Raw genomic sequence first — 17934 nt, 5'->3', positions numbered from 1 at the left:
GTCTGTGGCTGAGTGACTGGTCCTTCTTTGATTGCTTTTTCTCAATGGCCTCTGGACAGCTGTGAGCATTGGGCCTCCCCGGCAGAGGTCAAGGCAAGGAGTCCCTCGGTAACCGTGGAATAACACACTGCAGAGCACTGAAGAAATTCCGTAGTAACACGGGGATAGAAAGGAAGTGACAGCTGAGGCTCTGGGATCAGTGAGCCCAGTTAAGGACTCGGCACCAGAGCTCCTCCCAAGGGGGAAGGGACTGCGCTGCCCACGCTGAGCACAGAGCCTGGCACATGCCGCCAATAAACACCCCCTGAATAAGGAAGAGGATCTTGCTCTTATTGGCGTGACCTAGAGTCCATGCCTAGTTTCTCAAAGTCTGAATCTGACATCTGCCTCAGAGAAACCAGAGGATTAACACATGCTCCTGCAGGAGTGGCCACCCTGATAGGAAGGACTGAGAAGGGACAGTGGGAAAACCATTCACTTCATGTTCTAGTTTCAGGACAACTGGTACTGTTGCAGAAAAGAACTGATCCCACGAGAAACCAAGCACAACACTCAGAGAGTTGGAGAACTCAGGTTTATTGAGCCGGCGGACCCAGACGAGCTAACGCTCCAAAATTCTGGGGCCCCGTTTCAGGGGAGTCTTCTCCTTATATAGGTTAAAACATACAGCTATAATTGGTACAAACTGATTGGCTACAGATTTCTATAGGTCACAGGCAGTTACAGAGTGAGGGAGTTGTCATGGGTTACCCACATAGTAGGGGGTCCTAACAGGAACTTGTAGGAGCCGGACATTCCATTCCTATCAGGACTAAGGTCCCAATTTGCATTCTCACATTGGTTGCAGGTTGAAGTTAGGTCACTTAACAAGTCTATGTGCAGCAAAGGGTCTCAAACAAAGGCTTGGGGTGGGTGCCTGAGAGCTAGACATTCTTCCCTTATCTGATCACTCTTAGTAATTCATTTTACTGTTTAACTGAGAGTGGTGAGCAGGCCTTTGCAAGATAGAGAGTAAGAAATTACAAGTATGGAAGTTTCAATTTCCTCATCAGTACAATCCATTTCAGTGCACTGATTGCTATCCAGTTCTCTGGGGGCCAGATCAGTTTAACCAGTTGGTTGTCTAAATTGGTCCCCCAATTGGGTCCATGGAAGCACAATGATTTGTCCCCATTGCCCCTGAGAACACTCCAGAAAGGTCAGGAGACTGTTTTTTGAGTTAGAGGAAGCTCTGGAAATGAAGTTTATTCTCTTGAAGATCAAAGGGGCCCCCTACTCAGGTAACCCTCCAGCCCAAGCTTCAGAGCTCTGCTTCTTTCTTCTCCGGAAATAGTCCTGGACAATTTAACACTATTGGGAACCTTGTATCTATTGTCTTGCCTGTTCAGCTCTCCTTTTATCAGTGGAAGGAAATCAAGGGAAGAGGTTGTGTTTTGTTTGTTTTTATTTCTGCAACCGCAGCTGTTTGCTCAAGGACCTGGCAACCACAAACCAAAATTCAGATAAGATTTTTCAGTTCTTTTCAATCAACTACTCTGTGTGATTAATTGCAAAATGCCAGAGTATAGAAATGTCCTATCTCCAGATCTCAACTGCAAAGCACCAGGCCCTCATCTGCTACAAACACAGGAATTTAGAGCTGGGCACACTACAATTCAAAACCTCACGTCTGGCCGAGATTGTTCTTTCCTGTTCTCAACCACAGCTTCAAAGCTTCTCACCTTTGCAGGAACACCAGGCTCTCCACCCAAGAGATCCTGTGAGCTTTGAAAAGCCATCAGGCAGCCCCTCGTGGGTGGGGGGAATGACACAGTGAGAACAGCTGGATGAGGTACATGATTATAAAACTGAGTGGAGGTGAGGCCGGCAGGAAGGAATGAAACCTATAACGTGTGAGGTGGAGCTTTCAGATATTAGGAAGACAGCTGGTTAAACTTTAAAGATAGATGACTCACTGAAAAGGAAAACCTCTACTAATCTCTCTTTGAATTTATCACAGCGCATGTGATATCACTCAGATGATAAAGGAGAACATAAATTAACCACATATCTCAAGGATTAAGTATGTATGCAGATAATATTAATAGCAGTTCTCTGGGGCTGGTGGTGGAGATTAGCTGGTACCAGTTTAAGTAAATGGTCATTCTTTTCTTTATGCTTTTTTGTATTTTCTACATTTTCCCATAATGAGCATATCTTATACACATTAAAAAAAATTTTTTTAATGGGGTCCCCAGGTATTCTCAGGTGAATGTACGACAGTATTAGTGTCTGTGGGTCAATCCTGTTGTGTTTTCTTGTGTTCCAGAAATTTAGGGTATGGAGTTAGACAAGCTTAGGCTGGAATCCAATCTCTGCCACTTACTATCTAATCTTGAATAATTTCCTTATCTCCTCTTAAGGCACTGTTTCCTTTTGGTTAAGTGAGACTGATACTGGTACCTGCCCTACAGGGCTGCTGAGCAGTCAGTGAGATCAGGCACACTCAGCACAGGGCCTGTGACATCGTAAGTGCTCACTGGGGTTTCATCAAGGGGATCAGCAGGCTGCCCATTAATTCTAATGAGGTCATACTGGGGAACTGGTTAATTACACCTAAGCTTTACTGAGCAGCTAACAAAAGTACACAGGACTAGCTAGCACTGTATCAGCAGCAGCAACGCAGGCTAAAACATTTGAAGCCCATTGGAATCCTGGCCTCCAATTTCTATAGATGTATTTTAGAGAATACATGGTATCTAGCATGGTGTTCTAGGGCCATGTTCACAAGGTCCTCACCCAAGTCAGCAGGACCTCCCTGCCTCCCCAACCCCCGTGAGTTTATTAATGTACTTACTGATGATGACAAGGATGAAAAGCAGAGCAGCCACACCTGCTACTAAGTAGAACATGATGCTGATGTGGTGGGCAAGTTCGTCCTGGTCTTTGATGTTGGGTACCAAGATAGGAGGGACCAAGAACCCAATGGCAATTCCAAGCTATAGAAGAAACATACATTCACTTGTAGCATCAATGACCAAGAGGTGACAGCACACATTTAAGAGCCTCCTAATAAGAAACATAATCCCCAACTTCCAGTCCTTCCTAAAACTCAAACAGGGATTGTTTCTCCCTCAAGACACCAGAGAGATCTTTCTTTTGGTTCACAACTCAACTCACACACCCCTGACAGCCCTCACTATCAATCCTACTGAATAAGATTATAGTTGAGGTTCTCAATGCAGGCTGGCTCTTCTCTAGCTGCAAACTATACTGAGCAATGGTTCCTATACTCCCATCTCTATGGTAGAGTAAAACAATGTTGATTTTTTTTTTTGCCACCTGAATTCTTGATTTCACCGAGTCTGTTAACCAGGAGCTGAGGTGGAGGAAGAGGGCAAGAGGACAGGAGAGGGCTTCCTAGGTGGCGCAGTGGTTAAGAATCCGCCTGCCAATGCAGGGGACACGGGTTCGATCCCTGCTCCAGGAAGATCCCACATGACGAGGAGCAACTAAGCCTGTGAGCCACAACTAGTGAGCCTGCGCTTTAGAGCCCGTGAGCTACAACTATTGAGCCCATGCGCTGCAACTACTGAAGCCCACGCACCTAGAGCCCATGCTCCGCAACAAGAGAAGCCATGGCAATGAGGAGCCTGCACAGCGCAATGAAGAGCCCCCACTCACCGCAACTAGAGAAAGCCCACGCACAGCAAAAAAAGACCCAACACGGCCAATAAAATAAATAAATAAATAGAGGACAGGATAAAAGTTAAGGAAGAGGAGGAAACCCAAACCATGGAAAAACACGGGCCAGTATCCATGGAAAACTGAACAAGGACAGAAAGGCAAGGACCTCCTTCTTCCAGCACAGAGACTGAGGAGGTAACAGCAGGGGTGAGTAGATACCACGTACCCAGCCAGAGGGAATACCTCCCAAGCAGTGTATCTTTCTCTTCCTTTCTTATTTTATTTTGGTGGTAAAATATATAGCATAACATTTGCCAGTTGAATCATTTTTAACTATACGGTTCAGTGGCATTAAATATATTCACATTATTGGGCAACCATCACCTCCATCCATCTCCAGAACTTTTTTCATCTTCCCAAACTGAAAATCTGTACCCATTAAACACTAACCCTTCACTCCCTCCTCCCCCAGCCCCCCACAACCACCATTCTACTCTCTGTTTCTATGACTTTGATTACTCAAGGTAATAATAAAAATATATTCAATCTTCATTTCTGGTTCCTGGCACAGAGCTCTAAACCCTGGGCATTTCCTGAGTGGTAGGAGTGTCGTTTGTTATCCATAAGGATCCTGTTTCCATCACACCTGAGTTTATGCTATGAGGTGACCTACTATGGGGTCCCTCTAGAGCCTCAGGATGGAGCTGGTCTCCAGAAGCCCAAGTGATTAGAATTTGGGAACTTTAAGCCCCACCCTCCTCCACCCCTGAGAACAGGAGGGGAGCTGGAAATTGAGCTCTAGAAGAGCTCTTGAACAAAGAAATTTGTTGAGATTTCAGGCTGGTGCACACATGACATCAAAGTGCTGGGAGGGTGGCTCCCCCAGAGGCTCTGGCATCTCCTCCATTTGGCTTTTCCTGATTTGTAACCTTTATAATAACCCAGAAAAAACAATAAGTAAAGTGTTTACCTGAGTTCTCTGAGCCATTCTAACAAATCATAGAACCTGAGTAGGGCTCCTGGGAACCCCCAACTTATAGCTAGTCAGTGAGAAGTATGCGTGGCCCCCAGGACTCGCAAGTGGCATCTTCAGTGGAGACAGCCTTGCAGCACTGAGCCCTTAACTTGTGGGGCCTGGGCTAATTCCAGGTACTTAGTGTCAGAGTTGAAGTGAATTGTAGGACACCCAGCTGGTGTTAGAGAAAGGCGGAAGTGGTTAGTGTCAGAAAAAAAAGACAGCTCAATACCTCACGTAGGTAGAATTACGGAGTATCTGTTTTTTTATGACTATCTTATTGCACTCAGCATAATATCTTCAAGGTTCATTCACAAATAGCATGTGCCAGAATTTCCTTTCTTTTTAAGAATGAATAATATTCCATTGTATGTATATATCACATTTTGTTTATCAGTTTATCCATAGATGAACACTTCATTTGCTTTTACATTTTAGCTATTGTGAAGAATGCTGCTAAAAACACGGGTGTACAAATATCTGTTCAGGTTTCTGCTTTCAGTTCTTTTGGGTATATACCTAGAAGTAGAATTGCTAAATCATGGTAATTCTATTTTTAATTTTTTGAGAAACTGCCATACTGTCTTCCATGTGACTGCACCATTTTACATTCCCATCGCCAGTGCACAAGTGTTCCAATTTCTCTATATCCTTGTCTACATTTGTTACTTTAGTCTTTTTTAATAAATATGGTAATGAGTATGCGTGGCATCTCATGTGGCTTTGATTTGCATTTCCCTAATGTTGAGCTTCTTTCATGTGCTTATTGACCATCTGTATATCTTTTTCTTTTTGAGGAATGTCTATACAAGTGCTTTGCCCATTTAACAGAATTTTTGTTATTGTTGTATTTGTTATTCAGCGGTAGTAGTACATCCTATATTCCGGATATGAAGCCTCTATCAGATGTATGATTTGCAAATATTTTCTCCCATTCCATGGGTTGCCTTTTCACTGTATTGATAGTGTCCTCCATTGTACCCAAGGTTTAATTTTGATGTACTCCAATTTCTGTTGTTGTTGTTTTTGCCTATGCTTTTCATGTCACATCCAAGAAATTATGCCATCATTGCCAAATCCAATATCATGAAGCGTTTTCCCTGTGTTTTCTTCTAAGAGTTTTATAGTTTCTCCCATTACCATTTGTTGAAAAGGCTGGTGAGAACTATGTGTCCATGTAGGCACAACTGTAACCAATGCACCACTCTGGTGGGGGATACTGATAATGGGGGAGGCTACCCCAGGAGCGGGTGCAGGGAATATATGGGAAATCTCTTCCTCTTGATTTTGCTGTGAATCTAAAACTGCTATAAAAACAGTCAATTTTTTTAAAAAAGGCTGTCCTTTTCCTCTTGAATGGTCTTGACACCCTTGTTAAAAATCATTTGACCGTATATGCAAGGTTTTAACTGGACTCTAGTCCATTGGTCTATATGTTTGTCTCCATGCCGATACTACACTGTCATGATTACTGTATCTTTGTTATTAGTTTTGATATCAAAAAGTATTAGACCTCCAACTTTGTGATTCTTTTCCAAGATTGTTTTGGCTACCCATTGTCCCTTAAACTTCCACATGAATTTTAGGATGCATTTTTCTTCGTATGCGAAAACATCCTTGGATTTTGATAGGGATTGCATTGAATTTATAGACTGCCTTGGGTAGTACTGACATCTTAACAGTATTAAGTCTTCCAATCCATGAACACAGGATGTTTTCCATTTATTTATGACTTTTAAAATTTCTTTCAGTAACATTTTATACTTTTCAGTGTACAAGTTTTTTACCTTCTTGGTTAAATTTATTTCTAAATATTATTTTCGATGCTGTTGTAAAAAGAATTGTTTCCTTAATTTCCTTTTTGGATTGTTCATTTTTAGTGTATAGAAGTACAATTGGGGAGCTCAGGGTTTTGGGGGCCTGAGCCACCCATCTATTTGCATGGCCCTTTCTCTGCTCCAAACTCCAATGTTTCAGTTTCTTGGCCTCACTGTGCATCAGGCACACGAACTTGCGCTAACAGTTTTGGTGAGCCAGGCTAGGAGTCCGTGTCCATGGCAGGTCGACTGCTGGCCTGAGGTAGCTCCTTCCCTGAGGCCCTGGCAGCTGCCAGAGCCCATTTCACTCTGGGGATCTTAGAGGGACTGTCCCTGACAGGCTAGCCACCCATGGCACAAGGCTATTTGGAGCCAAGAAACTTCCGGAGCTGTGGTCCACACTCAGTGTCACTTGGAGGTGAGCCATTCCAGCTTGTGCAGGCTGGGAATTCTCTCCACTCCATCTGGGCTGCTTCCCTTGTGGAAAGCAAGCCACTCAGTCTGCTCTCTTTTGAGAGCCTTGCCCATCTGTTTGGAGGCCTCCATCTAGGAGTGGAAGTGGAACTGTAACAGGGAAGAGCGAATTCTGACTCCATGTTGGATCTATTTCTTTGAGTTTAACTTTTGCTTTTCATTGCTTTTGTTATTATAATCATACATAGTGGCCTGCCTCAGGGAACCCAGACCCTCTGCCTGAACGTTAAACTAAAGTGCCTTTGTTCAGCTCACAGGGAGACAATCTCATCGTGGCTGCAGAAAAGAAGAAATTAACATATTCCCTCCCCAGTGCTGGCCAAGCCAGGCAAAACTAATGGCCTTTTTACTTTACTTCCTCACCTCCTCCCCCTCTCTGTTCTATAAAAGAAACTGGCATCCAGACCCTGATAAGATGGCTATTTGGAGACATTACTCTGCCATCTTCTTGGTCTGCCAGCTTTCCAAATAAAGTCGCTATTCCTTGCCTCAACACCTTGTCTTCCGATTTGTTGACCTGTCGTGCGGTGAGCAGAGTGAGCTTGGACTAGGTAGCAGAATGTTAGACTACACCTCCTTTGATTTCCTGTCTGAGGGACTATAATTCATTTGTGGTTTGTGTTTTTGTATATGTCATTTTGGAGTGAGCCATTCGTGGTCCATTCTTTTGAGGGTGCCAGGCCACTATGGGGCCTCCGTCTGGGAATGGAAGTGGAATTTCTGGGCTGTGCCTCGCCTTGCCTGATTCTTTGTTTGTGTGACCATATGTTTGTTGTTTGTATGTGTGTTAGTACTTGCATTGGCCGGTTAAGATGTATTTGGTGAATAACGGGCTCATGTGTGACAATCCCAGGGGTTGGTTTTGCCTGCGGCGGAGCGTTGGTTGGGATTTTCCCTTTTGAACTAGCCTTGTTCATTCATTCAGCTTCATCTCTGATGGAGCAATGGTTGGGGTTCTCCCCTTTTGGACTGATGGGGCATTGGTTGGGAAACTTCCTTTTGGTGGCCAAGGAACCATGACCCTGAGAGACTGATTTGAATTGCTGTTTGCTTGATATTTGGTAACACTGGCCGTGAATAATTAAACATTGTGTATGTATGTGTGTGAGTGAGGGTCTCAGTATCTGAGTCCAAATCCATTTCTCTCTTCCTGGTTTTGCTGAAAGCGGGACATGCGATTGTAAGCAGATAACATGTATTGTCTATTACTGTTATTTATTTGAACTGAAGTGGATATTTGGAAACTGGGAGAAAGTTCCCTGAAAATAGCCCAAGATGGCTGGGTTTTGTATAAGTATTTAGAGGAAGAATTTGCATTTCTCTTCCTGTGCCTATGAGGTGTACATTATCTACCTGGCCTCTCTGGAGCTTATCTAATCAATCTGTGTTGCTTGGAACTGAAGAAGAAAAAAAAAAAGGATGCAGAAATAACATTAAAAGAAACAAACAAACCATCAAAGCTGTGTGGAAAGGTCCCTCAGCCAAACTCGAATTCATAAGCTTCCTAAGGGTTCATCAAGAACAAATGGTAAGACTAAAAGGCAACCCTCAGAATGGGAAAAAATAATTGCCTATGAAACAACGGACAAAGGATTAACCTCCAAAATATACAAGCAGCTCATGAAGCTTCATACCAAAAAAGCAAATAACCCAATCCACAAATGGGCAGACGACCTAAATAGACATTTCTCCAAAGAAGACATACAGATGGCCAACAAACACATGAAAAGATGCTTAACATCACTCATCATCAGAGAAATGCAAGTCAAAGCCACAATGAGGTATCACCTCACACCGATCAGAATGGCCATCATCACAAAATCTGGAAACCACAAATGTTGGAGAGGGTGTGGAGAAAAGGGAAGTCTCCTGCACTGTTGGTGGGACTGTAAGTTGGTACAGCTACTATGGAAAACAATTTGGACGTTCCTTAAAAAACTACAAATAGAACTTCCATATGATCCAGTAATCCCACTGCTGGGCATATACCCAAAGAAAACCATAATCCCAAAAGAAACTTGTACCATAATGTTTATTGCAGCACTATTTACAATAGCCAGGACATGGAAGCAACCTAAATGCCCATCAACAAATGAGTGGATACAGAAGATGTGGCATATATACACAATGGAATATTACTCAGCTATAAAAAGGGATGAGATGGAGCTATATGTAATGAGGTGGATAGAACTACAATCTGTCACACAGAGTGAAGTAAGTCAGAAAGAGAAGGACAAATATTGTATGCTAACTCACATATATGGAATCTAAAAATGGTATTGATGAACTCAGTGACAAGAACAAGGACGCAGATACAGAGAATGGACTGGAGAACTCGAGGTATGGGAGGGGGCGGGGGGTGAAGGGGAAACTGAGAAGAAGCGAGAGAGTAGCACAGACATATATATACTACCAACTGTAAAATAGATAGCCAGGGGGAAGTTGTTGTATAACAAAGGGAGTCCAACTCGAGGATGGAAGATGCCTTAGAGGACTGGGATGGGGAGGGTGGGTGGGACTCGATGGGGGGGGAGTCAAGGAAGGGAGGGAATACGGGGATATGTGTATAAAAACAGATGATTGAACTTGGTGTACCCCAAAAAAATAAAAAAAGAGAAAAAAAAAGAAAAAAAGAACAAATGGTAAACCCTTAGTCATCTGAGCAAGCAACTTTAATGTAATCCAACTATTCTTTGGAAGCTAGGAAGTTTATATTGTAATACCCTATTCATAGTTGAGGGGTTTTTTTAAGTTAAGCTATGAGATCTCTAGTATTGTTTGTTTATGTCTGTGTACACATTATACATATGAAATATCTCTACCTCTGGAAAGTATTATCAAAATTGAATTTATAAAGAGGTCTATTTAATTGACTTTAAGTGCTTACAAATTCAACATAAAAGAAGTTAGACAAAATGAGTTTCAAGTTCATGTGAACAGCAGAATACTCTATTAAGTTAATATCTGGTATTGTTTAGTTGAAGTTTGTTGATCTAATTTATATATATGTCTTTAGAGTCATCGACATTAAGTATAACACTTTTACTGCACGTAGGTTTAATAGAAGCTAAGTAAGTCTTGTTATATCTGTTGCAAATCTGTCAGCAAGAAAAATAACTTATTATGATGAAATTTTTATGAGTGAATCTGCAAATGAGATAAGAGCTTTTAGGTAAACACTATAGGATAATTATGTTCTGAAAATTCTCTAAAATAACCTCTCCAGAGTTTGGTAACAATTGCTTGCTCCTTGGTTTTCACTAGAAATTAAGGATTTTGAGAGTTGGGGATTCTAATTTAAATATGTAATTAAAGCTACTAAAAATAATATAGGAAACATTTCACTATATAGTGGGAAAGTGTGATATACATTTTGAGTAAAAAGGAATTTTTATGCATGGTTGGGCTCAGATTAGATTAAACCTAATTGAGTAGATGGATTTTATTATTAAAAGTAGACTGGGACAAGACTACATCTGGTTCCTCTCGCTAAGAGAACAAGTTTACTCGAATGCTGCTTTTGATAACAGATTGTGCAAATTTCCTTGCCTTTAAGTGATCTGTACTTGTTTTTAAATATGATCATCTCAGTAGATGCAGAAAAAGCTTTTGACAAAATTCAACACCCATGTATGATAAAAACTCTCCAGAAAGTGGGTCTGGAGGGAACCTACCTCAACATAATAAAGGCCATATCCAACAAACCCACAGCAAACATCTTCCTTCATGGTAAAAAACTGAAAGCATTTCCTCTAAGATCAGGAATGAGACAAGGATGTCTCACCACTATTATTCAACATAGTTTTGGAAGTCCTAGCCATGGCAATCAGAGAAGAAAAAGAAATAAAAGGAATCCAAATTGGAAAAGAAGAAGTAAAACTATCACTCTTTGCAGATGACATGATACTACGTATACATGTAGATACATATACTATGTATGTGTATACACAGAAAACCCTAAAGATGCTACCAGAAAGCTACTAGAGCTCATCAGTGAATTTGGTAAAACTTGCAGGATACAAAATTAATACACAGAAGTCTCTTGCATTCCTATACACTAATAATGAAATATCAGAAAGAGACATCAAGGAAACAATCCCATCTACTATCACATCAAAAAGAAAAAATAACTAGGAATAAACCTACCTAAGGAGGCAAAAGACCTGTACTCAGAGAACTATAAGATACTGATGAAAGAAATCAAAGATGACACAAACAGATGGAGAGATATACCATGTTCTTGGACTGGAAATATCAATATTATGAAAATGACTGTACTTCCCAAAGCAATCTACAGATTCAATGCAATTCCTATCAAATTACCAATGGCATTTTTCACAAAATTAGAACAAAAATTTCACAATTTGTATGGAAACACAAAAAGCCATGAATAGCAAGATCAATCTTGAGAAAGAAAAGGGAGCTGGAGGAATCAGGCTCCCTGATGTCAGACTATACTAAAAAGCTACAGTAATCAAAACAGTATGGTACTGGCACAAAAACAGCAATATAGATCAATGGACCAGGATAGAAAGTCAAGAGATAAGCCCTCGCACCTATGGCCACCTAATCCATAACAAAGGAGGCAAGAATATACAATGGAGAAAAGACAGCCTCTTCAAGAAGTGGTGCTGGGAAAACTTGACAGCTACATGTAAAAGAATGAAAATAGAACACTGTCTAACACCTAATGCCATAATAAAAATAAACTCAAAATGTATTAAAGACCTAAATGTAAGCCTGGATACTGTAAAACTCTTACAGGAAAACATAGGCAGAACACCCTTTGACATAAATCACAGCAAGATCTTTTTTTGACCCACCTCCTAGAGTAATGAAAATAAAAACAAAAATAAACAAATGGGACCTAAATAAACTTAAAAGCTTCTGCACAGCAATGTAAACCATAAACAAAATGAAAAGACAACCCACTGAATGGGAGAAAAGATTTTCAAGCAAAGCGACTGACAAGGGACTAATCACCAAAATATCTCATGAAGCCCTTATGTCAAAAAAACAAAACAAGCTAATCAAAAAATGAGCAGATTTAAATAGACATTTCTCCAAAGAAAACATACAGATGGCTAAAAAACACATGAAAAGATGCTCAAGGTTACTAATTATGAGAGAAATGCAAATCAAAACTACAACGAGGTATTAACTCACACAAGTCAGAATGGCCATCATCAAAAAATCTATAAACAATAAATGCTGGAGAGGGTGTGGAGAAAAGGGGACCCTCCTACACTGTTGGTAGGAATATAAACTGGTACAGCTACTATGGAGAACAGTATAGAGGTTCCTTAAAAAAACTAAAAAATAGAGGTACCATCTGATCCAGCAATCCTACTCCTGGCATATATCCGGAGAAAACCATAATTCTAAAGGATACATGCACACCACTGTTCATTGCAGTACTATTTACAATAGCCAGGACATGGAAGCAACCTAAATGCCCATCAAAAGAGGAATGAATAAAGAAGATATGGTACATATATAGAATGGAATATTACTCAGCCATAAAAAAGAACGAGATATTGGCCTTGTTCTCTGCCTGTCTGTTTTTTGTTTTGCAGACGCTGCCCTGCTCTCATCAGCCTCTGGCCCACCATCTCCTTGAGACCTAACACCATGCCTTCAATTAAGCTGCAGTGTTCTGATGGAGAGATATTCAAAGTTGATGTTGAAATTGCAAAACAATCTGTGACTATCAAGACCATGTTGGAAGATTTGGGAATGGATGATGGAGGAGATGATGATCCAGTCCCCTTGCCAAATGTTAATGCTGCAATATTTAAAAAGGTCAATCAGTGGGGCACCCTCCACAAGGATGCTCCTCCTCCTCCTGAGGATGATGAGGACAAAGAAGAGCGAACAGATGATGCCCCTGTTTGGGATCAAGAATTCCTGAAAGTTGACCAAGGAACACTTTTCGAGCTTATATTGGTTGCAAACTACTTAGACATCAAATGTTTGCTTGATGTTACCTGCAAGACTGTTGCCCATACGATCAAGGGGAAGACTCCAGAGGAGATGCGAAAGACATTCAATATCAAAAGTGATTTTACTGAAAAAGAAGAAGCCCAGGTAGGTGAAGAGAACCAGTGGGGTGAAGAGAAGTGAAATTTTGTTTCTGATGCTGTAACAGTGTAAGGATTGTTCCAAATACTAGTTGCACTGCTTTGTTTATAATTGTTAATATTAGAAAAACAGTTGACAAATGCAGCAGCAAATCAACTGAATTAGGAGAATGTTGTCCTCATTGCATGTGTAGTTTCAGTACAGATTCCAAAGTTATGACTCCATTTCTTCTAGTATGATCAAAAACTCTTTTTTCTTTGCTCTGAATAAAATTGAACTGTGGGTTCTCTATAGAAAGTGGCATTTTGGACTTTCCCTCTTTTTGTAAAGCAATTTCTGCCTAGTTTCTTGTCCAGGTAACTTTAATGACTTTTGAAAGTTGGCACTGTAAATAAAGCAATTTGCAAAAAATTTTCTGAAATAGAAAAACAAAACAAAACAAAAAGAACGAAATAGTGCCATTTTCAGCAACATGGATGGACCTAGAGATTCTCGTACTGAGTGAAGTAAGTCAGACAGAGAAAGACAAATATCATATGATATCACTTACATGTAGAATCGAAAAAAAGGCTACAAGTGAACTTATCTACAAAACAGAAATAGAGTTACAGATGTAGAAAACAAACTTATGGGGCTTCCTATGTGGCACAGTGGTTAAGAATCCGCCTGCCAATAGAGGGGACACGGGTTCTATCCCTGCTCCAGGAAGATCCCACATGTCACGGAGCAACTAAGCCCATGTGCCACAACTATTGAGCCTGCGCTTTAGAGCCCATGAGTCACAACTATTGAGCCCATATGCTGCAACTACTGAAGCCCATGCACCTAGAGCCTGTGCTCCACAGCAAGAGAAGCCATGGCTATGAGGAGCCCATGCACCACAACGAAGAGTAGCCCCCACTCACTGCAACTAAAGAAAGCCCACACGCAGCCAAAAAGACCCAACACAGCCAACAAAATAAATAAATAAATAATAAATTAATTAATTAAAAAAAAAAAAGAAAGAAAACAAACATGGTTACCAGGCGGTAAGTGGAGGGGGTATAAATTGGAAGATTGGGGTTGACATATACACACTATTATATACAAAATAGATTAATAAGGACCTATGATATAGCACAGGGAAGTCTATTCAATATCTGTAATGGCCTATACAGGAAAAGAATCTAAAAAAGAGTGGATATATGTATGAGGACAAGTCAAAAATTATCCACACTCACTCTGGTGGCTAGAGTGCAGGAAATTTTTGAATCACCCTCGTAAAACTTCTGTTGGCTGCACTGTCTTATCCGCACTTTACGTTCAAGGCTACTGTCTCCCCAGTCACTGCTGTACAGGTCTGAATGTGTTACACCAGTTCATTTGTAACTGTGGTGTGAGCAAAATGGATGCCCCACTTGTGATTTCCACGAAAGAAGAGCAGCATGCAGTGATTCATTTTTTGTGGTCTGAGGGGGTACCTGGTGCCGTTATTTATTTAAGACTTTGTGCACAGTATGGAGAAAGTGTTTTGTCTTGAAGAAATGTGTAAGAATGGATAGAAAGGTTCAAGGAAGGTCACACAAGTGTTAGCCATCAAGAAGTAGCCAGATGTCTGTCCACGTCCATAGCTGATGACAGCATTCAGCATACATGTGAAATGATTCTGTTAAATAGACAGAATAGTGACAGAGGATTATGTGGCAAATCATTTGCAAATCAGCCATGGCTCAAAGGTTCAACAATCAACAGTGCTCCTTAGAGTGAGATGTTTATTGAAGAGCTGAAGCCTAAACTTCAGATTAAAGGCACAGGACTGCTATCCAAGGGCGTTGTGATCTTGCACGACAATGCACACCTGCACACTTCTGCCGCACTGTCAACACGCTGCAAAAACTTCGTTTTGAGGTGTTAAAGCATCCTCCCTATAGTCCTGATCTTGCTCCATCGGACTTTCACCTGTTTGGTCCCCTAAAACCAGCCCTATGAGGAAGAAGATAGTGGTGCATTCATGTCTCGCAGCTCAGCCTGAAACACTTTTTTAAAGAACTTTTATTGTTATATTTGACATAGACTAAACTGCATATATTTGAAGTGTACAATTTGATATAGTTTTTCTTATTAGTAACATATATATGGCAATCCTAAAACATTTTTTAATGAGGGAATACGAAAGCTTGTTGACAGATGGACAAAATGTATTGAAAAGCAAGGAGATTATGTCAAAAAATGATGTATTTGTCTTTCTAAAAGTTAATTATGATAAATCCTACAGCCAGAGTGTGGATAATTTTTGACTCACCCTCGTGTATAGATAACAGATTCATTTTGCTGTACACCGGAAACTAACACAACATTGTGAATCAACTATACTCCAATAAAAATAAAAAAAAAAAGTACAATTAGATTAAAAGGTAAATTTGGTTTCCTCTCCTGGGTCATGTTTGCAGAAGGGAACCGGGTGTTGGAAGGCACAGCAGTGGGGGAGAGGGGAGGGCAAGGGCAAGCCAAACCTCCAGGAAATTTTCCACCATTTTGAAAGTGCGTTCTTCTTAGTTGGGCATTTGTTTGGTTGCTGTAGATCGCTGACTTTCCGAAACTCCCATAAAGAAGTTGTAGCCAGTTTCTACTTTATTTAATGTTTCTGTGGGAGAACAAGGGTCTGGAGCTTCCTGGTCCACCACCCACTAAAGGACAGACTGGATGGGAAGGTCAAGGGCATAGGAAACTGAAGACTTAGAGTTGATGCCACGGAACTGTCGGGCCCTGAAGAATGCCTGCCAAGGCAACACGGCCAAGACAGAAGTCAGGCCGGGCCAACCAGAGCCTCCTCCGGTGCCACTTCCCGTGGTGCACGGAGTTGAAGGTCCAAGAAACAGAAGGATTAGGAGCTTCTGCTATGTCTCCTCCTCACAGGCCTTCAGGGCTGCCCTCACCCAAAACCCTAGGGCTTTTGAGTATATTTTCAGAACCTTAAGTGAATCAGAATTACAAACCCCGCCCCAAGCCCATCCTCTCCCCTCAGTCTGGAGAGTGCGTGGCTGAGCTCCCAGCTGCATCCACCTGGGAACTGGACCATCACACAGCAGCACAAAACACACCAGCCCCGACAAGAACCTGGCTCCAAGCAGGAGGGCGCCTTCCCACGGCACGCTGCTCCTCTCTCCTAGCGACTTCGAGTCTGATCACGAGCCTCACCTGGGAAGCCAGGTGAATACACAGGAGCCTGGGCTGCTCCCCTAGAGAGTCTGATTAGGAAGTCCAGGTGAGGGCCCAGGCATTTGTTTTGTCCTGGCCCCACAGGTGAGGCAAATGGTGACCATTTGTGGGAACACTGGTCTAGTTTCCTTCCCAGAGTCGCCAGCTTCTGAGCTTGTTCACCTGCCTACATCTTTGGTGAGGCCTCTGCGATGGAGAAACCAGAACTGAATTCAATTCCACTTTACCTTCCTTAGAAGTTTCATATTCAAGTCGCATCTGACCCGCAATTTCAAAACATGGAACAACAACAACAATAATTATTTGTTGAGTTTTACCAGCATTTTAAAAACGGATTTCATAAGCCAGACTCAAAAGACAAATGTAGCACAATGTCAGTTATATGCAGTACCTAGAACATGCCAATTCATAGAGATAGAAAGTGTGCAGGAGACGCTGTGCTCTAGGAAGGCTGGTTGGACAGGAAAAATCACCTGCCTACTTCTGATGACACAGAATACTCAGACACCCAGAGGCTGCTCCCCGAGAAAGAATAGCCTTCCTGTCCAAGCTGTTGAAGTAAGTTCAGGAATGAAATCATAAAGACAGCGTATGTTCTAGAAACACCCCTTCTGCTGGCGGAGGAGAAACCGTGGGTGACAGCAAAGGCCCCTCCTGTTGTTTCCCCACTTCTCTTACACACTCACCCAGTCACAATCACTCACTCACACTACCAGTCAGTCACACCCAGCCACAATCACCCAGAGTCACAGACACTGTTGAAGTCAGAAAACTGCAGCCTGCACACAGTGAGGCAGTTCGGTACAAGAACATACTGCATTCCACAGTGACCATCACCCGCTCCTCGACCCACCTGATTGCCAAAGACAGCTACGGAGCAGGCTGTGGACACCTCATCAGCCCCGAACCAGACAGAAGCAATGCGGGAGGGCATGCCCAGGATGAAGACGTGGGCCACGGAGCAGATGACCTGGCCCAGCACGGTGACGGGGAAGAGATGTGGCTTCAGGCTGCCCAGCTTCACCCAGGCCCCCAGGCAGTTGAGAGCGGAGCCCGCGAGGGCGATGGTGCGCAGGCCGAATTTCTCCAGGAGCCAGGCCACCGGCAGGAGCAGAGGGATGTAGGTCAGCATGTAGCACATGGACAGCCAGTCGATGGTGAAGGCACTGACCCCGTAGAAGGACATGAAGATGTTATTGATGGCGGCGTACTGGATCCACTGGATGGCGTTGCACAGGGAGTAGCAGCTAAACACCAGGACCACCGCCCATCGGCGCCTGCTCACCTTGATCTGAGCACGCAGATCAAGCACTGCCACCACCCCATCCATGTTACTGAGTTGCGTCGAGCCTCTGGCTTCTGCCCTGAGTGGGGACGTCTGGGAAGGGGTGCCATCACGCTCCTGTTGGTTGGGATCTTCATTTATCACGACCACAGCCTCTACTGGAACCCTGGACATTTGCTAACAACTCTGGCAGTCTTAAGGGACGGTGCCTTGACTGGTCCCCGGAAGCCCTCGGGGCACTTGCCCTGGCCCGCCCCAGAATAAAAGGAGACCTGTCTCCCCAAAAGCCTTGAGTGGGGCTCCCTGAGCTCACCCCCAAGCTTCTGTTCCCACTTTGCCTTTATGTCCTCTGTCCCCTAGGCTGGTGGAAAATGCCTCAGGTCAGTGCTGGCCGCTGG

General features: G+C 42.6%; 2 protein-coding genes across 2 annotated transcripts in view; one reads left to right on the top strand and one right to left on the bottom strand.

Moving 5' to 3' along the window:
* The window catches only part of LOC130851983 (feline leukemia virus subgroup C receptor-related protein 2-like), a 32450-nt gene extending 14740 nt beyond the window's left edge, over nucleotides 1–17710 (bottom strand). The window contains exons 1-2 of the mRNA XM_057732635.1: nucleotides 17105–17710; nucleotides 2837–2978 (exon numbers count right to left, since the gene is read on the bottom strand). Coding sequence (XP_057588618.1) covers nucleotides 2837–2978; nucleotides 17105–17710 — 748 coding nt within the window. The remainder of the gene's footprint in view (nucleotides 1–2836; nucleotides 2979–17104) is intronic.
* Nucleotides 12604–13095, top strand: LOC130851484 (S-phase kinase-associated protein 1-like). Its single transcript, XM_057731875.1, has one exon. It carries the CDS (start codon nucleotides 12604–12606, stop codon nucleotides 13093–13095), a length of 492 nt encoding a protein of 163 aa, XP_057587858.1.
* Nucleotides 17711–17934: the final 224 nt, after the last annotated feature.

The sequence above is a fragment of the Hippopotamus amphibius genome, chromosome 4 (assembly GCF_030028045.1).
Source record: "Hippopotamus amphibius kiboko isolate mHipAmp2 chromosome 4, mHipAmp2.hap2, whole genome shotgun sequence".
Classification (NCBI taxonomy): Eukaryota; Metazoa; Chordata; class Mammalia; order Artiodactyla; family Hippopotamidae; genus Hippopotamus; species Hippopotamus amphibius.
The sequence above is the reverse complement of the archived record's forward strand: the minus strand, read 5'-3'. Positions and strand labels throughout refer to the sequence as shown.

What these genes read in the sequence shown, in the direction of transcription:
- LOC130851484 (XM_057731875.1), top strand. Translation starts at nt 12,604, where the DNA reads ATGCCTTCAATTAAGCTGCAGTGTTCTGATGGAGAGATATTCAAAGTT.